This window comes from Pinus tabuliformis, chromosome 1_1, assembly GCF_031772625.1.
Source record: "Pinus tabuliformis cultivar Carrire ecotype Pingquan chromosome 1_1, CPIR1, whole genome shotgun sequence".
NCBI classification, from domain to species: domain Eukaryota; kingdom Viridiplantae; phylum Streptophyta; class Pinopsida; order Pinales; family Pinaceae; genus Pinus; species Pinus tabuliformis.
The window spans coordinates 873581965-873603323 of NC_142297.1; the positions used below are offsets into that span (position 1 = coordinate 873581965).

The following is a 21359-nucleotide window of genomic DNA, read 5'->3' on the forward strand; positions in this document are numbered from 1 at the left end:
AAGAAAAAGAAATGATCATACAGTTATATTTTCCAAGAAAAAGATAATTCTGAATTAAATAGGCAACACGGCAAACTTAAAAAACTTTTGTCCTTGTCACAAAACAAAATAGGACATGTCCAGAATGAAGAAATTAACAAATTTACAGCGCAGTCTCAATTACAGGGCCATAGTCTTAAATAACCATAGACAGGCTCGATTTTAGAAAATGTCTACACCTTTTTCAGAAGAGAAGACCTCCACCGGAAAACTAGGAAACTAGAGAGTAGCGTGAACATGGAAATTCCTTTCAGTTCCAAGTCAGAAGCCAAATCTAGCTTCGCAGAATTGGTAAACCTAAATCTGCAAACTTGAACCCGAGAAACTCTTTCTTTTCGGAAAAAATCCAGGCAGGGCTGCCAAGGAGCTTACCCGAGAAACTTTTGAGCGCCAAACTAGGTAAGGCCACACCATCGTTGCAGCTCGTGACCCTCGGTTCCACCTTCACCAAACCTGCAGAGGGTTGCGAGTCAAATGTATCAGAAGACAAGCCTGAAATCAGATAAAACAAAAAGGAAACAAAAAATGGGAAACCCTCACCTGGTAACTGGATGGTTATCGCAGATACCATGGATAAGTAACCCCTCGGCTGCATCTGAGGCATGTCGATAGCATGGAATTTGAAGGCTGTCGACCGAGCAATCTGCAAGAGGAGGAAAAGAGCCGAGCATGGCGCCAATGGAGGAGGAAGCAAATGAATCGCATAACCCAACAAGTCAAACCTGAAAGCCTTCTGGAGAGCGCCCAGCCGTGGGATTGAAAACTCAAAATCACCACCGTTGATGCAGTGAAGGGTCCCGTGGAGTACTAGCGCAACTGCAATGTCAAATTAATTTGACATGGGAAAAAATTAAATGCAAAAATTCTGTCGGTGATAAGCTCATTGTGTGAGCTAAGGTGTCCAGTGTGGTGAGAATGACAAATTAAATAGATAGTGGACTGTCAGCGAAACAATTAGAGATAACTTAGCTGTACAGCTGTAAAAAAATTCAATGAACCAATTATTGTAAACAATCCATCAATTTATTACCATGGTAAAGATAAGTCAATAACGCTTGACATAGTCATAGTAATGTTAATGTTTTACGTTTAATTTTTTTAGTTTGGTATTTTTATTACATTTGAAACGGAGATATGACACAGACGATGTTGGGATTTGTTGAAATACGAGTTTAAATTACACTAAATGAGACGTATTAAAAATTATTCGGTCATGCGATAATTTACCATATTCTCTTTTCACTCATTTAAATAAAATTCACCCTCATAGTTTTAAAAACAATGGTAAAGGTGTTTATATAAAGTGGAGATTGTTAATGTTTAATATAACTTTGTATAAGTGGAGATTATTATATAAGGTGAATTTATGTAATTCTTAATGTTGGATGTTCCATAAATCACTTTATAATATTTAATTATTTTAAAAAGTCATAAAATTTATAGTGTTTTGGTCATTTATTAAAATAAAATTTAAAGGTTATTGTTTTTTATTTTAATTAAAAATAAAGATGAAGATGGTACATAGAGTTAGAGGAGTCAGGGGAGTTTGAATTAGTTGAGGAAGATCAGCTTCCAACCAAGTCTTACTCAATGAAGTAAGACATATTTGAACGAGATTAGATGCATTGGAGACAACACGTAGAAGAGACATTGACATTGGTGGTATCAACTAAGCAGAAGAAACCTCAAAAGAAGAAGCTGAACCTCAAGAAGAAACTCCACATTGAGAATGGTCAAAATGATCGTGGGAATAGGTAGCAAGCAAAGATTGGAAGTGCCTATGTACAAGGGAAACTTAAACCCTGAATAACGGATCAAATGGATTAGTCCCATGGATAAATATTTCGACTATGAAAATGTAGCTCAAGATAAGAAAGTCAAGTTCACGGTGACCAGATTAAAAGGACATGCTGCACTATGGTGGGAGAGCATGCAAGCTGAGTGGAGAAGTAAAAGAAAAGGGAAGATCACTAGTTGGGATCGAATGGTAGCCAAGCTCAAAGGTAAATTTCTTCCTCAATATTATCAGTGAAATCTTTTTCGACATATGCAAAATCTTAAGCAGAAATTTATGTTTGTAAAAGTAGATACAGAAGAATTTTAAAGATTAAGTACAAGGTCTAGTCATGTGGAAATGGATGATGAAAAACTAACTAAATATATTAATGTCCTAAGATATGGAATAGAAGGTGAATTGGACATTTTATCTTTGAACATTGTTGAAGAAGTTTACTACATAGCCCTCAAGATATAAGAAAAACTAACAAAGAAGCAGAGTCAAAGAGGAAGAGGATGAAGTACTACAAGGAGCAAAGGATAATCAAGAAGACGACCATCAAGTAGAGGATAATCAAGCAGAGGATATTCAAGTGGAAATTTCTCATTCAAAAAGAAGAAGGCAGCATTTCACATCAGGCAGAATCATCATCAAGAGGAGATTTCAGATAACGAAGTCCATATCAAAGAGGTAGAGGTCGATCTTTTGTGGTAATATTTTATACATGTAATAAAATTGGCCATAAATCTGATGAATTTCTCAAAATATTTTCTAGTTAGGGTAGCATACATATGGCACAAATTAATACAGAAAGTATATAATCCTCTACACATGAAAATGCACCTCAAACTAGTGAATCCTTAATGATGAAAAGAGCTTTATTAAAGTCTCCTAAAGAAGTCAAAGAACTTACACAAAGGAAAACATTGTTCAAAATTGTCTGTAAATCAGAAGGAAAATTTTGTAAAGTAATTATTGATAGTGGGAGTTACCATAATCTAGTATCCACAGAAATGGTAGAAAAGTTAAATTTAAGGAAAACTAAATATCCTAATCCCTACAAAGTCTCATAGTTGCAAAAGGGACATCAGATATTATTTAATGAACAATGTGAAGTGGATTTCCAGATAGGATTCTATAAAGATAAAGTTCTTTGTAACGTTATGCCTATTGATGTGCATCATAATTTTTTTGGAAGACTATGGCAATGTGGCAAGAAAGCAATACATGATGGAAGGAGAAACACCTATAATTTTTGAAAAGGATGGAGAAAAAAATGTACTCTTTCCTTTGAAGAATTAAAATGCACAAAAAGAATACCAATCCAAGGTAATAGTAATTAGTGGAAAAGAGTTCCTTCAAGGAATCAAGCATGAGGAGAACAATTTTGCTTTCATTGGTAAGCCAAAGGTAGTCCTCACAAGCACAAATTTGAATGACTTCGAGAAGAAATTAAAAATATGTTGAATGAATTCATTTGATATTGTAGTGGATGACTTGCTTGATAATTTTCCTCCCACTAGAAGTATCAATCATCATATTGATCTAATTCCAGTTTCCAACCTTCCAAACAAAGAAACCTACAAAATGACTCCAAGGGAGAATGAAGAGATTAAAAATCAAGTTGACGAACTTTTGGATAAGTATATCATCCGAGAAATCTTAAGTCTGTTTGTTGTTCCAATAGTGTTAACTCCAAAGAAGGATGGGGGATGGGGAATGTGTACAAATTCTCAAGCAATCAACAAAATCACAATCGCGTACAAGTTTCCATTACCTCGTATTGATTATCTTATAGATTGTTTAAGTGGTGCTTCATATTTCTCTAAAATCGATTTAAAAGATGATGTCATCAAATCGGAATCAAAGAAGTTGAAGAATGGAAAACAAAATTTAAAAGTAATAATGGTCTATATGAATAGTTGGTAATGCCTTTCAGACTTACCAATGCTCCCAATACCTTTATGAAGTTAATGAATGAAGTATTAAATAATTCATTTGAAAATATGTTATAGTTTATCTTGATGATATCTTAATTTATAGTGAATCAAAATAAAAGCATCTAAGACATCTTGAGATGGTTTTGAAAAAGTTACAACAGAAAAAATTGTTAATCAATTTAAAGAAGCGTAGTTTCATGAAAACAGAATTATTGTATTTGGATTTTTTTATCTCAAAAGAAGGGTTAAATATGCATCAAGAAAAAGTGAAGGCGATAATCAATTGGCCAACCCCAAGAAGCATTCCAAATGTAAGAAGTTTTCATGGATTGGAAAGTTTTCACAAAAAAATTATCAGAAATTTCAGTGGTATATGTGTTCCAATTGTAGAAACTATTAAAGAAAGAAACAAACCATTCCATTGGACAGAACAAGCTAATAAAAGTTTCAAATTATTAAAGAAAAAGATTACAAAACAACCTATTATAGCATTTCCATATTTCAACAAGTTGTTCTAGGTTGACACTGATCCTAGTGGAACTGCAATAGGAGTTTATTTAAGTCAAGAGGGAAGACTAGTTGCCTACTATAGTGAAAAGCTCAATGAAGCCAAGAAAAATTACTCTTCTTATGAAAAAGAATTCTATGTCATTGTACAAACTTTAAAAAAAATGAAGACATTATCTTATGCCAAAATAACTCATCCTTTACACAGATAATCATGATTTACAACACATCAACAATTAGACAAAATTGAGGAGTCAAAGACATGTTAAATGGATTTAATTCTTACAAAATTTTACATTTGTTATCAAGCATAAAAGTGGGTAGTCAAATAAAGTAGTAAATGGAATATGCAAGATTAGTTTAATTCTGTAAGAATTCCAAGTGAATGTCTTAGGATTTGATGAACTAAAAGATATGTATAAAGATGATCCCTTATGTTCAAAGGAAGATAGTCATACATTCCAAGATGTTCGATGAGGGAAAATCTATTAAAAGAAAAACATAGTGGAGGTTTAGAAGTTCATTTTGGGAAAAATAAAACTGTAGCACAGTTAAAAAAAATTATTATTGGCCTCGCATGCAAGGATATGTAAGAAGATTTGTTGAAAGATGCAGGATATGTCAATATTCAAAAGGGAGAAGTTAGAACACTAGACTATATCAACCTTTACTAATACCAAAGCTACCGTGGGACTCTATAAGCATAGGTTTTATCAATGTAAACTTTGAAACGGGAACTGATATTGTTACCCATTTCGTAGAGATAGCAAAAAAGTGATCTGATCTTGAAAAGGGGTGATGCAGAACACACATGTTTTTCTAGAGCATAGTTTTTGGCACTTTAATTTTTTTTTATGTACATTACGTTTTAGAATAGTAGTGATTTTCATGCTGATTTGAAAAAGTGGGTATTCTGCATCAGACCCTTTTTTTAAAAGACCTGTTTTTTGGCTTTAAATTTTCTAATGTATAAAATGTAAATAATTATTTTGTAAATTTGATAATTTTTTAAGTCGTCGTTTTCTTCATTTTTTTATTTTTTTTTCTTTTTGTAGTGAGGTTTTTATTGTTTTTCATTCTTAAATTAGAAGATCAATATTTTGAATTTTTGATATTCTACATATTTATACATCCTTAATTAATTTTTCAATCCACATGAAATAATTGTTTCTAAAAAACAATATTTTTTAACAATGGACATAAAAATAACCATTTTTAACATAAACATAACAAAAAAACTACACGTTTTGATAATTTTTTGCTAGAATTGACATGTCAAAATCACAGTTTTTATACAAAAATTTTAACTAAAAATGATTAAGTAATAGTTTTTTTATGAATTTCATGTCAAAAAAATAATAATAATCACTTTTTTTTCAAAAAATAATGACTAACTTAAAAATCAATGCGAAATTCACATATTACAAATATTGAACGCATAACAACCCTAATTGAGTGTTTATTCTTCTCATAAAATGTCAAAGTCAAAACATTGCAAAGCTTGATGTCCAAGCATAACTTAAATTTAATCAACGATGTCACATAATCCAAACTCTTCGTCCTCTAGAGTTTCATCATTGTCTTCTTCCACAATATTTTCTGCTTCCTTTTGCTCATCTTCCTCTTCTAATGGATCTTTGATGCCTACGAATCTCCCAATGTATGTATTTCCAAACATTCCATGTAATGGTGGTTGGGGTTCCTTTGCCTTTTTTGCCACACGTGATTCACTAAAGTCCTTCAACCCAATTTCTTGCATTGCATCTGGAAGAAATTGAAGAGCATTAATTCTTTGCTGAATGAAATTGCACTGTACTGGATATTTTTCAATTGCAATGCAATTTCTTCCTTTTTGAAGGCAACATGCTAGTGTTGTACCTAATTATCAAGCACAAAAATAAATAATGAACTAAATTAGTACAATTACATATTAATTAAAAAATAACATATTGAAATTCAATTCCATATAATAAAACTTACCTGAGCCAAAAAAATAAATACAGAACCCAATCTCCTTCATTTGAACATATGTCTATACGATAGTTAATCAATAATTGTGGTTTTTGATAAATGTTAACTATCTCTCCTTTTGCTTCTTTGTCTTCATATGTTAATTTTCTCACAACAGCATCATAAGTCAGTGTTTGGCTATGACTCTTTCCGTCTACCCGATTAAAAATCATAGACATATGGTTATCATCTTTTGCCAACTATCAATATGAATGAACTTACAATCATTTATGAATTGTTGATCTTCATTGTTAAGAATATTTGATTTTTGCGTGTAACATGAAATAGTAAAAGTTCAATTAACTTGTACATAAATGAATTTTTCAACATTAATCAAATATACATTTTAAACGTCTTATCATGTAAGCTGCATCCTTGAATTTGTTTTCCTCTTGAAACTTGACAATATCATTGCCAATTGTGTGTCTAAATGAAATGTCGCAAATCTCCATAATGGTGATGACGTGACTTCTACAAATCCCGTAACCACTTTACTAAGAGATTGATAAGTATAAGGGTTGCTATCATAGTCAATGTTTGGAATATTGAAACCATGGGGAATATCTGCAATGACTAGGGCATAATCTCTTTTAGGTATGAGTTTAGTAATGTCTTCACAGTCGTCTTGTATTACTTGATATTGAATGGTGTCTAGCCCATTCCAAATGAAATGATTAAGAGTTGGATCAAGTTCAACATTCTTAATACGTTGCTTCCTTAATATTTCGATCTTTATTTTTTCAATAAAGGTTTTGAAACTATCTGACACTCCATTATCATCCTTCCTCATCTTTTATAAAATAAACACATATATGTGTAAGTTATAAATTAAAAATAGTACACAGATGAATAAAAATGAATGTATAAATCAAGATACCTTTTTAAATGCAAGATAAAAAGCTTTTAATGTTGATGTAAAACTTAAATCTAGATAGTTGCGTACAACATCATCCCAATTATCTTCATTCATCAATCTAACCATTTGTTCTTGAATTTTCATGTAAACTTTGTGACTGCATAGATAAAGCAACAAAAAGTTAATATAATGATTTGTATAACAAATACTACCAAGAAAAACATGTTTTATTTAAAAGATAAATATAACCTAGAAATAAATAGAAATAATTCAACAAACTTACTTTTCAAATTCTTCAGACATTTCCTCCAATGATAATTCCCCTGAATTCACATGAGATAATATTGTTTTGACAATTTTTTCATCTTTCACTCCTTGCATCGCACTCCAAGGTGTGATAGTCATATCGTCTGGAAGTTGCTTCATTTCAGGAGCTGATTTATTGTTGCTATATATCAATAGATTAGACTTTTTGACCCTCTGGTTCTTAATGGAAATGTCTTCCCACATGCTAAAAATCTCATCTCAACTTCCAAACATCTTCAGTTCTAAATGCCAATTGGAAAATGTTATCAACACCTCTGAATAAATCACTATTTTTATTGTCTTTTCCACCTTTTGAATTGGTTTTCTCTTCAATTTGATAGCCTATTTCCATACAACATTCCTTTCGGAAATCTGCAGTAACATTTATCCTATCCCCACCACATTTTTCTTGAAATTCACTATGAATAAATCTAACACTTTTAATGAAAGTCATAAACATCCTATATTCATTATCTGAATTATGATCCCATGCCACTAACTTTGCCTCTGTATCTGATAAACCAGCATAAATGATACATTTCATTGTTTCAAAACAAGGGTTATTAGGATATTCCTTCATCAATGGTCCTTAAGCTTCTACAAAATGGTTCCCCCCAAGCACATAATTGTATTCAAAACATTTTGACTTATCAAATGCTTCTTTTTCGGGAACTTGAAATGGATCAAAAATAAGCACATAACTAACCACATGAGCATATGGATTGTACCTCATCAATTTCTTCAAGTTGTGAACATGCAGATGATGTGGCTTTCTATTTGATATTGACATTGTCATTCACTTGCCTTATAGGTTTGTCTGACATTACGCTGAAATGTACGACCACTATCAATTAAGTTTCTCTTTGTCAAATTCTGTCGAATGGCATTTTGTTTTTTTTTTATAATGCCATCATCTAAATCAGCTCCTGGTGTAATGATTTCTCTGCTTTCTTTGGAAGTTTCACTAGGTTCTTGACCGCTGGTAATGACTACATCAAAATCTTCAACTTTACTTTTCTTCATCATAACATTCTCAACAGATTTATTCTTAGGCATTTTTACTTTTGGTCTTTTACAGCTCTTCTCAGTTCCAATGTCATTTTCAGTAATGGAAACATATGCTTCACTATTAGTTTCAACTTCATCGTCCCTAAAAGTAACTTGTTTACCCTTGCTAGATTTATCCACCAAAGGCCTTTTTTTCTGATTCTTTGGATGTAGTTTTGTAGCATCATCAATTACAACATTTTTTTTGTTTTCCATATCTTCTTCTGACACTGAGTAAAAACTATTGACAACTTTCATGATATCATGCTCTATGAAATGAATGCCTCCCAACCTAATTGAACAACTTTCAACAAAATTCTGCAAAACAAAATATCATATGTCAATAAAAACAAAGTTAAAAAATACAGCGAGACACTTTCAAGAACGCAAAATACAAATATAAATAACAATACTTACGATGTTTTGTGTAATCTCATTTACGATTTGTTTACACAACTTTGTAGATACCTCTCTCGTGTCATACAATGAATATGATAGTCGGTATTTAATCCTTTCATGTGACTTGGTAGATTTTGTAAGTATGTAAACAAATTCAGTGTCCGGTATCGAACACATATTTATGACTCTTCCCATCACCTCAAAAATTGCATTATCATTCGGTATATCAATATATAGATATATATTCACACTGGTGCTTTCTTTTTCTTTCACATATCACATTCTTGATAGAAATTTCACCTCTTTTGAATTCTTCCAGTCTGAAATCATCTTCTTATCACTTTAGGCACTTGAAATATTTGTAGTCATGAGCTCAGGTGGAGTTCATTCACCAATGTTTCTTGAAGATGCACTTTTAAGAGTCTTTGGTCCAGAAAGATTCACAAAAATTTTCTTTGATACCATTTTCCTGAAAAATAGGAACACATAAATTAGTAAATAACAAAAACATATTAACTTAAATTAACAACAAAAATATATCATAAATATCTTATTTGTATAATCAGAATCGCCCATCCACCCCTAATGGGCGGACGGGAGGTCGGGTGAGGGACAGCGGGGTGGGGTGGGCAGCCGGGTGGGTGAGGGCGGGCAGGGTTAGCGGGCGGGTCAGGTGGGTGTGGGCGAGATGGGTGCGCGTGTGTGGGAGGGCGGGCGATGGGTGAGGGCGAGCATGCAGGGGGGGCCGGCCTCCAACCTCCCCATCCTCACCCGCAGCCGGCCCCCTTCCACCCCCACGCCGACCGTCTTCACTCACACCCTCACTCCCCCTCCTAACCAACCCTCCCCCTCACTCGCCCTCCCCACGCCCTTCTCCACCTCTCCTCTAACCCACTTTCCCCAACCCCTCACCTCCTCCCCCTCCGCCTCGCCTCCCCTCCCCTCACCCAAGCCACCCTCTCCTTCCCCAACGCACCCTCTCCTCCGCTCCCATGCCCTCACCCAACCCACCTCGCTCACCCCTCCCCGCCCCAACCAACCCTCCCCCTCACTCACCCTCCCCACGCCCTTCTCCACCTCTTCCCCAACCCACCTTCCCCAACCCCTCACCTCCTCCCCCTCCCCCTAACCCAGAGTCCCCTCACCCACCCCACCGATCCATCCACCCTTTCCCTCCCTTCCCCTCACCCAACCCACTGCACCGACCCTCTCCTCCCCCCTTCCCTTCCCCCTTCGGATCCCTCTCCCCTACCCGCCTCACCCTACCCCCCGCTTCCCCCCCCCCATGCGTCCCCTCCCATCCTCACCCTCGCCCCCTCCCCCCACCCACGGGCCTCCCCCACCGCCCACGACCCCCGACCCACCCACCACCCACGGCCTCCGCCTCCGCCCCCCATCCCTGCCCACGGGCCTCCCCCTCCACCCACAGGCCCCGTCCTGCCCACATCCCCACCCACCGCTCTCTGCCCCCCCCCAACGGCCTCCGCCCCCCGCCCCCGTCCACGACCCGCCTCCCTGCCCGACTGGTGGCGGGCGATTCCTAAAATCGCTCGGCCACTATTTGGGCAAGGGAGCGGGTCGCTGTGGTGGCACCGGCGTCATCCGTGCCACCCCGGCGGCCCGCCCCCCCACCCAACTGGTGGCGAACGATTCCCGGAACCGCCCGACTAGTGGCAGGCAATTTCTAGAATCGCCCGCCACCAGTCGGGCGGGGGGACGGGGTGGCGCCAGAATCACCCGCCACCAGTCGGGCGGGGGGACGGGGTGGTGCCAGAATCGCCGGCCACCAGACGGACGGGGAGGCGGGCGGTGGACGGGGGGCGGAGGCGGAGGCCATGGGCAGGGGCAGGGGCAGAGGCGGTGAGCGATGGGTCATGGCGGGGGGTGCAAGCGGAGGCCGTGGGCAGGGGCAAGGGGCAGAGACCGTGGGCAGTAGGCGTCGGCGGAGGCAATGGGCGGGGGCGGTGGGCGGTGGGCAGGGGCTGTGGGCGGGGAGCGGAGGCAGTGGATAGTGGGCAGAGGCCATGGGCGGGGTCTGTGGACGAAGGTGCGGCCGAGGGGAGGGCACAGCGAGCGGGCGGGGCAGAGGTGAGGGGGAGGTCGCGGAGGGGGGGTCCGTGGGCAGGGGCGGAGGGGAGGGCACGAGGGCCGAGTAGGGTGGAGGGGAGGGAACGAGGGGCGAGCAGGGTGGAGGTGAGGGGAAGGGCGGGGGGGAGCAGAGCGGAGGGGAGGGTGGGCATGAGGGGGAGGTGGGCGTGAGGGGGAGGAGGGAGGGAGCGTGGGGAGGCGTGAGGGGGAGGGGGAGGAGAGGGTGGTGAGGGGTAGGGGGAGGGTGAAGAGGCGTGAGGGTGGTGAGGTTGGGAGGGCGTGAGGGTGGTCAGGGGGAGGCGTGAGGAGGAGGATCAGGAGGCGTGAGGGGGCGGGTGGCGTGGTGAGGGAGAGGCAAGGGTTAGGGGGAAGGGATGCGTGAGGGGAAGGGGAAGGGAGGATGGAGAGGCGTGAGGGGAAGGGGAGGGGAGAGGCGTGAGGGGAAGGGGAGGGGAGAGGAGTGGGTAAGGGGAAGGTGGGGTAGGGAGAGTGGGTTAGGGGGAGGAAGAAAAGGGCGAGTGAGGGGGAGGGTTGGTTAGGAGAGGTGGAGGTGAGGGCAAGGGCGTGCGGGTCAGGGGGGTGTGTGAGGGGTCGATATGGGGGTGGAATGTGGAGGGGGGTTAAGGGGGCAGGGGCACGGGGTGTGGGTGAAGGGGGTGAGGGTGTCGGGAAGGGGGGAAGGTGGTAGGGGGCGAGTCGGGCTGCGGCGCCCAGCCCGGCAGCTCGCCCGCCCACCGCCGAGGTTGGGTGATTTTCAAAATCGCCTAACCCCCGCGATAGACAGGTGAGCCACAAGGCCACCCCGACACCCCCTATCGCCCCCTCCTCCCCCCCACTCTCCCTCACACCCCACCGGCTCGTCTGACCTCCCCGCCCACCCTGCGACACCACAGCAGCCCACCCACGGCTATTAGGCAATTGAGTTTGATCGGGCCCACCATGCTCACGACAGACGTAATTGTTATTTTGGCTCAAAAAATTATTAATTTAAAAATAAAATAAAATAAAATTCTTCTTCATTAAAGTAATTTAATACGAAAATTTTCAAGGAGAAAATTTAACTTACCTTTTAATTGCGAGAATTATTCGTTGAATATGTTGTTGATAGCGATGTAGCCGCTCCACAAATTCACGAGTCTTTCAACGAACTTCAAAAAACATGGATGTGATGTGAGTAATAGTGATAATGAAATTTAATATATAAGTAAAATTACGGAGATGTTTTACCGTACAGTTAATGTGGAATAATTTGTTTTAAAATATTATAAAGCGAATATTGTAGAATTGTTTTACAACGGGTTGAATGTGGGATTAATTCATTTTAGAATATATTATTAGAAAAAATCAATTGTTTAGTAAATATTATATACTTAACTATTAAAATAATTAATGTAAAAGTTGTAATTACAATTTTAATTTTAATGATTTATTTCATTAAAAAAAAAGTTTACATTTTTCAATAAATTGTAGAATAAAATAATGAAAGTAAATAAATCTAACAAACTTTTTGGAGGGAAATATTTTCGTGAAAATATTTGGAGGGAAATATTTTCGCGAAACTTTTTGGAGGGAAAATTTCATTCTTTAAACTATATAATATCTTTAGGAGACTCTCCATTTGTATCATTCAACATCTTCTATTTGAAAGGGATGGATTGTTCTGATAGTGAAGTTTTGATTTATACACCAGCGACATCTTCATCGCGTAACAACTCTATTCCTATTGATGAATATAGTGGAAATTCTTCCACTATGAATAGAAATTCAATTCTCCACTTAGTCTTGATTCTAAGGACTATGAGAGCAGCACTGATGAAAGAGGGGATGGAGAATTTCAAATAAATAATGAGTCACAAATTCCACTTAGTCCTAATTCTAAGGACTATGAAAGCAGCAATGATGAAGAGCATGATGGTGAAGTTCAAAAGAATGGAGTGTCACGATGTCCACTTAGTCCCAATTCTGAGGACTATGACAGCAACAGTTTTGAAGAGCATGATGGTGAAGTTCAAAATAATGGAGTGCCACGGTGTCCACTTAGTCCTAATTTTGAGGACTATGAGAGCAGCAGTTTTGAAGAGCATGATGGCGAAGTATAAAAGAATGGAGTGTCACGGTGTCCACTTAGTCCTAATTCTGAGGACTATGAGAGCAGCAGTTTTGAAGAGCATGATGGCGAAGTTCAAAAGAATGGAGTGTCACGATGTCCACTTAGTTCTAATTCTAAGGACTATGAGAGCAGCAGTAATGAAAAGCGTGATAATGAATTTCAAAAGAATGGAGTGTCAAAGTGTCCACTCAGCCCTAATTCTAAAAACTATGAGTGCAGTAGTGATGTAGAGCATGATGATGAATTTCAAAAGTATGGAGTGTCATGTCCATTAAGTCCTAATTCTAAAGACTATGAGAGCAGCAGTGATGAAGAGCGGGATGCATTTCAAAAGATTGGAGTGTCACGGTGTCCACTTAGTCCTAATTCTAAAGACTATGAGAGCAACAGTGATGAAGAGCGCGATGATGAATTTCAAAAGAATGGAGTGTCACAGTGTCCTCTTAGTCCTAATTCTAAGGACTATGAGAGCATCAGTGATGAAGGACAGGATGATGCACTTAGTCCTAATTCTAATGAGTATAAAGGTAGCAGTGACAAAGGACAGGATGTAACATCTTCAATAAGTAAACAGTCACATTTTCGACGTAGTCTTAATTCTATGGACTATGAGAGTAGCACTGACAATGCATATGAGGAAAAATATCCATTAAACATTAAGTCAAATTTTCCATTCAGTCTGAATTCTAAGGACTATGACAGTAGCACTGAAGAAGGGGAAGATGAAGAATATCTTCCAAGTCAATATTTGAAAAGCAGAGCTAATCATAGTGTGGATAACATTCCTCTTAATAATGATGAAAATCCTTATACAAATGATGATCCAATGATGGAGATGTTTCCAAGAAATATTGTATCGAGGAGTAGGAGCAGACCTTTTCGTATCAATGCAAGTTGTTCTAGTTATACAAGGGGTAGAGCAGAGTATCTGACGAGAAGAAGTTCTATCAGGGCTCTCATTTCAAGTGAATGTTGCCAAAAAGATTGCTTGAAACATATGGATTTCAAATTTTCATTAGAAAGCAGGTAGAGATATTTGTCAATGAATAAAAGCATGCAAAATTCATATTTAGTTGGATGCATGCAATCTACATTGTCAGGTTATGATTATCATATTAGGACTTTATTTATCTGTAGAAAAGCTTTCAAAATGTTACATTCGATTGGGAATTTTCGTCTCTCGAGAATTCAAGAAAATTTGGAAAATGATCCCACATTTTATTCAAAAGTACGTCATAAAAGACAGTTTGGGCCATTATCAAATACTACAATGTCATGGATGAAAGATCTCTTTTCAAAGCATGGAGAGTGTATGCAAAATAGAGAGACAATACATATTCCAGATAATTTTTCAAGACGATAAATCTACAACTTATACAAATAATATGCAGAAGTTGTTGAGGGACATGGCATGTTTATTACATATCAATATTTTGTGAAAGTATGGAAGAAAGAATTCAACAGTGTCTGTATTCCTAAGAAGACAAGGATGGGGATTTGCAGTGCATGTGCTTCTCTTAAATCAAAAAGGGACAAATGTGAAGGGTCAGAAAGAGGTAAGCATTCATAACTTTAACTTTTAAAATTGTAAGTCATCAACTATAAAAACATATTTCTTAATGAATTTCTTTTATGTTGTGTAGATTTAATTGTCAAAGAACTTCAAGAGCATCGCGAACAACAAACAAATGAAAGGAAGAAGTTGTACAACCATCGAAAGAAGTGTTATGATAATCCAAATAAATATTTGGGTTTGATAATTGATGGTATGGACCAGAAGAAAACACTTTTACCACATTTTGTTCGCACACCCAAAAATTTACATGAGGCAAATTTTATTCAGTTTCACTTGGTCGATTGTATGGTCTTCAATGAGAAAATGTTGCGAAGGGTGTACTTCACAGCTCCAAATATTCATAATGATGCAAATTTGACCATAACCATAATTCATGATGTGATTTCTCATTGGTCTGGTAATCTTCCTGAAGTTATGTATCTACAATTGGACAACACTTGCTGTGAAAACAAAAATCAGGTTGTTTTTTGATATCTAAACATGTTTGTTGAATTGAGAATTTTTCAAAAGGTAAAGGTTGGTTTCCCTCTTGTTGGGCACACTCATGACCATATTGATCAGATGTTCAGTCGTTTTTCAGTCATATTGAGGAGGAAGCAAGTTGGGAGCTTGGCATCACTAATTGAATGTCTTAAGAAATCATACATGCCAGAGCCTATTTTGATGTGTTGGAAGAAACTGTTGACATGCGAAGGTTTATTTTGGGATAATGTGGTGAGGGGAAATGTATTTAACAACTTAATGACATTAGCTTCCAACATCAATTTCATATCAAAAAAATTGATAGGAAAACACTAATATGGGGAAAAAAGTATTCAACCACTGCAAAATGGGCACCATCATCACGTTTGCAATTTTTGAAGTTCATTCCAGATCATCCAATATTTGCATCAAAAATATTGTTATTACAATTAATTGGTGAATTTCAGGAGGCACGCAAACAAAATAGAGATATAAATTATTCTGATTGCCTGGAAGAAATTAAAAAATGTATTAGATATACATATGAGTACTTTGACATTGTTGATTCAGTTTGGTGGGAGTCATTTTTCAATAATCAAAGTGATATCATTTCAACAACAACAAATGAAGATATACCTTTGAAAAATCCATTTATTTGGCCACAAAATGTGTTGAATGAACATGAGGAAATAAACATTGTTGAACAGCAACAATATCAAGGTATTATTAATTCTTCACACGCAGATGAAAGAGAGATGTATATTGGTTCCAGAACATCTTGTGCACAACATGAAGCCATGGAAGACCTTTACAGGGGTTCGGCACAGGATATTACGGAGGGTTGCATGATTGCAATGCTAGTAGACGGAGATCCCAATGGCTATCCATTCTGGGTTGCTAAAGTTATAAAGGTCTTTACAGAAAATGAGGATGTTAAAAGTGTTGAAGTACATTGGTATGCCACAAATACACACAATGGTGTGTATAAGCCAGAGATGGTAGTTAACAAAAAAAATGGCGGAAAGAGAAAAAAAAAGGGTACAAATATAAATCGCCAGCGCACAGACATATTAAAATTGGAGGATGTTAACATACTTGTTTATGACTTCAATTTAACAAAGAGAGGAACTCTTCGCTTCAAGACGATAGAGATTCTGAAAAGGTTGTTACCAGAAGGAACAGTGTTGAGATGGGAGTCTGCTGAAACCAGTCGTAGATTTAGAAGAATTTTGAAACCTGAAATGTTAGGCATGCATGTGGACTCAGATGGGGCACTAGTTGATGAAAGAGAAGAATATGAAACATCTTTGTCAGCATCTAGTCACTCATCTGAACATGTGAATTCTAATGGTGTGCAAGAAAATATGAGTGATTTTGAACAATTTTTTAAGACAATTTATATAACTGATGTATGCATCATATCTTGAAATAAAATTGATGATTTCCATATGGTGTTAAATGAGAAGTTGTGATGCATTTTTATGTTGTTGAATTATATGTCTTAATTATAATAATTTTTATTGTTTAAAATATCTACAATGCAATATTAAATTAGAGATATAATGTATGTTTTATTCAATATACAAATAATGACTTTTGAATTCATTTAGTGATTTAATTTGTTCATAATCTCATGGTTTCTTAATTTTATAGTTGAAAAAATTTTAATTTCTTTTGCATCTAGCATGTTTTTTTTTTTTTTGTAAATCATGCTAATTCTATTATAGTACAAAAAAGATTACAGAGAGAGTTACATCCGCCACAAAGAGTTGGCTACATGAACAGTTTGACATTCTGAGACTGAAACTGAGCCGGAGAAAAAGAGGGACTATGAAACTGTCCGCTGACCCCAAGCTAGAACCAACAGAGAACTGGACCTAGGTGCTATACTTCCACTCCCTGCCGAGGCAAGGGAGGAGTTTACAGACCTTGCAAATCCCACATTCAAAAAACCCGACATGACAGACACAGACATTATAATCGACATACAAAAAACTGAGTGGTGCGACCCGAAAACTATCACAAACTGACTCCCATTATTTATTGTAGCTGCTACTTCGACATCCTGAGACTGAACAAAGTGTTTCCATAACACACAGAACGACCATGCAACGTGCCTAGGCATCCACGGAGGTGGATGGTTGCTTCTCCACCACTGGACAGGCATATGGATCTGGTTGCTCCTCCACCACTGTACAGGCATATGGGTCTGAAGCACTCGAGTTTGTGTATGGCGCGTCGTCCTTCGCAGGCTCGCTTGTTCCCGCTCTATTCCCCGCCACCGCACCCGAGGCTTCCGCAGGCTGTAATCGCGGACCCTGAACAGGCGAGGGTGGCCGAGGCTTTGCTGGGGCTTCTGGTCTATCTGCATGGTCGCATTTTTCAATGCGCACTGAAACATAGTAGATTGCGTTGTCCAGAGCACACGGGAACCTGAAGCGGGTTGATGGGTGCGAACCAAACGGACACACCGCGGCTCTTCCCCGCCCTCTGCCTCTTCCGCGCCCTCTTCGAGCTCCTGGTGAGCTAATCTCCTCCGATGGGGAGTCGAAAGATGCCGAGGAACGTGGCGATGAAGCCCGACCTCTGGCACCGCCTCTTGAACCTCCCCGCCTGCAAGCGCCACGTAACCTCTCACGCGGCATCCTGTAATCAACAAATAACCAATTATGCCCAGAGGCCGCGAGTGCTTTGCGCCACCGAGGATTCTAAACCCATGCAACAACTTATACAACAGATGAGAAACAGGTAATGGAACACGAATTCGAATAGCAATGCTTACCACACAGGTCGAAAGCCTAGCCTTTTCAGGAGCTGCACGGGGTAAATTGCTCCCAGAGAGCTGAGCAGACCAGAACCAGGTATGACCAAAGCGCCGAAGGGCTAAATCTCTAACAAGGGCGCAAAGGAACTGAAACACCGCGACACTCAGAGCTTCTGGAGGTCGAAGGCGCTCAGAGACTTTGCTTAAAAAGAGCAGAATGACACTCAATACACTGAACCATAGCATAGAGCCGTAAATTCTCTGACAATCCAGGGTTGAGACCAAGGCCTCCGTAGCCGAGGGCCGAGGTCTGAGTCTTGGCTCATGCACCCACGGTGCAGTGATCCAAGAGCCGAACGCACCATTCACAATTGAGACCATACAGAGCTTCCAACAGACAATGGCGCTTCCCGCACCTTCCAACGGAACACCTCTCATCGGCAAACCAAGGCGAACGACCAATATACCTCTACAACCAGCGGTTCTCCCCCTACCATTAATGCTCGCATAACTGTTGGCCGGACCGAGGTGATGGCTTCTCGAGGCTTCGGTCCATTTGGCTGCAGCGAGCGGCCACTTGCCATTTAATAAGGCCGCCTCCTCATTCATTGCGCTAATTAACACCCGCAGCCGGGGGTTGGAGATCCTGATTTGCCAGAGAGAGGCAATCTTGTTGTAGTTGAATGTCTGTTGTGTCATTGAGATTACCTGAGTAGGGGTGACTATTCAGATCGACTCCTTGATTGGCTAAACGATCGGCTACCTTATTGGCGGATCGTTTGACATGTTGAAAGATGATACTATTGGGGCTTCTGAGCCTTGCCTCCAGTGTTTCTAGTCTGCTAAGCAATCTCCAGCTAGAGGCTACTTTGGTTGCTGGTGTTCCTGCTTGAATTCGAATAGCTGCATTGATAAGGATCTGGGAGTCTCCCTCTGCTACCAGCGGATAGAACCCCTGTTGATCAGCTACACATATACCTTTCCAAAGACCTTCCAATTCTGCGACATTATTGGTATCGTTTCCAATCGAGCCAAAGAAGACGTGTTGGATGATTCCTCTGTCGTTTCGAATTACTCCTCCATATCCCGCTGGTCCCGGATTCCCCTTGGCTGCGCCGTCGAAATTCAATTTGAATGATGCAGAGGCTGGGGGGGACCAATGCAAAGGGGAGACAAGCTTGTTATGATGTCGAGTTGGAGCAGAGGGGGCATAGGAAACATGAAGATCCCATGATTTCCAAATGAGAAGCTCTTGGGGGGAGGAGGGCCAATCCGTTTCTTGCCAAATCTTGAGCGTCAGTGTCTCTTGAAGGCTTTGCTTGAGGAGAAGCCAAAGAATGTCTGGAGGGCGATTCCTATTGTTGAAGACTCTGTTATTCCTCTCCTTCTAGAGTGTCCAATAAAGAAAACCTGGGATGAGTGTCCACAAAGCGTTCAACAGAGGGCTTTGATATGGCGTCTTGGGCCAAGTTCTCAAAAGATTTGCTATATCCCCTTGACGATTTCCTAATCTTTGAGTACATCTGTCAATTTGATTCCAGAGTTGAGTTGCAAGGGGGCATGTCTCCATCAGATGCAAAATGGTCTCTGAATGAAGAGAGCAATTTGGGCATCGGGATGGTCCTATAAAACCTCTTCGTTGCAGATTGTCCCAGGTGAGGATTCTTTTTTTGCTTAAAAGCCATAGAAAGGTAGAGACTTTGGGCCACAATTTGTGTTGCCAGATGTTGCGCCATAGTTGATCTTTGTCATTGTGGTTTTGTGCATACCGCATAGTGTAGGCTTCTTTTGTGGTGAAGACTCCTTTTGTTGTGTGCCCCCACCTCAATCTGTCCTGCTTATTTGACTTTTTGATCTTCCTGTGATTTAGTTCTTGTTCAATTTCTTCAAAGGTTTCTCCTTGCCAATCCTCCTGCCAAGTACTAGCGGGCCTCCATTGTTGATAGTCTGTGTGTGCGTGCTGCTGCCAAAACTGAGATATGTTAGCAAGATTTTTGCGTTGCATGTGAGTCTGCCAGAGGGGTTTTTGGAAGATTGAGGCGAGTTTTGGGAGCTGCTGCCATGAGTCCTCCCAAAAACGCGCTGAGTTCCCTGAATGAACTTCCCAGAAACTATACTCTTGAATGAATGCGCTGTGAAGTTTTGCTGCGTTCCAGATCATGGAGCCTGAACTGCTTGGATTGAATCTAATCAAGTCCTCCCAGCAACTGCCAGACGCATATTTAGCTTGCCAAAGCTTCGCCCAAGGTATATGTGGTTTGACAAGCCAATTCCACCAGACCTTTGCGCCCATGGTATTATTGCTGTGCAAGGGGTCCCGTAGGCCCAGTCCACCGTTGAACTTTTGTTGGCAGACGTCTGACCATTTAACTAGGGCCCATTTCCTATTAAGACCCGATGATCCCCACAGAAAATTCCTTTGTAGATTGCGAATGGCTTTAAGGACCCATTTGGGAGCAGCGAGGATAGAAAATAGATAAAGAGGCATAGTTTGAAGAACGGATTTGATCATAACGAGTCGACTGGCTATATTGAGAGATCTGAACGTCCAGGAGGAGAGTCTGGCTTCAAGTTTGTCCAGGAGCGATCTCCACGATGCATGTTTAAGAGCTGAGAGCATAAGAGGGGCGCCCAAATATTTGGAGGGAAGCACAGCAATTGTGAAGCCAAGGATGCGAGCGATGTTTCTTTGAATGGAGACAGGGGTGTTGAAGAAAAAAAGCTGAGATTTAGAAGCATTGATAGAGGTGCCCGAGGCTTCAAAGAACAGCTCAAGCAGGGCTTTGAAGGATTTTGCTTCAGCTGATGAGGGATGTCCAAAAAGCATAGTGTCATCAACAAACTGTTGATGCGATAAGGGGGAGAGTCCATGAAGCGCTATGCCTTTGATGGTCTTAGAGGTGATAGCATGGTGAAGCAGACGACTGAGTCCTTCCGCCATTAGGACAAAGATGAAAGGTGAGAGGGGATCCCCTTGCCGAATGCCACGCGAAGAGCGGAAGGGCTGAGACGGAGAGCCATTGAGAAGGACCGAGAAGCAGGGAGATGAAATGAGGTTCATTATCCAACGAGTCCAGGTGGCGCTAAAACCAAAAGCAAGCAGCATGTGCTTAATATACTCCCAGCTAAGCTTGTCGAAAGCTTTTGATAGATCAAGCTTCATTATCATGCCTGGCTTTTTGAGGATCTTTAAGGAATGGATAACCTCATTTGATAGGATGATACCATCCAGGATCTGGCGTCCTTCGACATATCCAGTCTGCTCCGGGAGAACAAGAAGAGGCAAAAGAGGTTTGAGCCTATTTGCTACCACTTTGGAAATAAGTTTGTAGATTACATTACAGAGGGCGATGGGCCTGAATTTGTCAGGCGAGTTAGCTTCCTCCCCTTTGGGAACCAGCGCTATGAAGGTGGAGTTAAGGGAGGGCAGGAGCCAGTGCGTAGAGCGGGATTCTTCCACCAGTTCCCAAACTTTGGT

At 40.1% G+C, this 21359-nt stretch overlaps 1 protein-coding gene across 4 annotated transcripts in view; it reads right to left on the reverse strand.

Moving 5' to 3' along the window:
• Positions 1–301: 301 nt before the first annotated feature.
• LOC149217095 (uncharacterized) overlaps positions 302–21359 on the reverse strand; it is a 65267-nt gene continuing 44209 nt past the window's right edge. For 2 of the 4 annotated variants that reach the window (XM_089392940.1, XM_089392941.1), the window contains exons 3-4: positions 12036–12117; positions 7441–9350 (exon numbers count right to left, since the gene is read on the reverse strand). In XM_089392940.1, coding sequence (XP_089249066.1) covers positions 8228–8740 — 513 coding nt within the window. In that variant the 5' untranslated portion in view covers positions 8741–9350; positions 12036–12117 and the 3' untranslated portion in view covers positions 7441–8227. Of the gene's footprint in view, positions 493–5746; positions 6028–7440; positions 9351–12035; positions 12118–21359 lie in introns of those variants that run through there. The other 2 variants (XR_016251228.1, XM_089392942.1) reach the window with 2 other exon arrangements.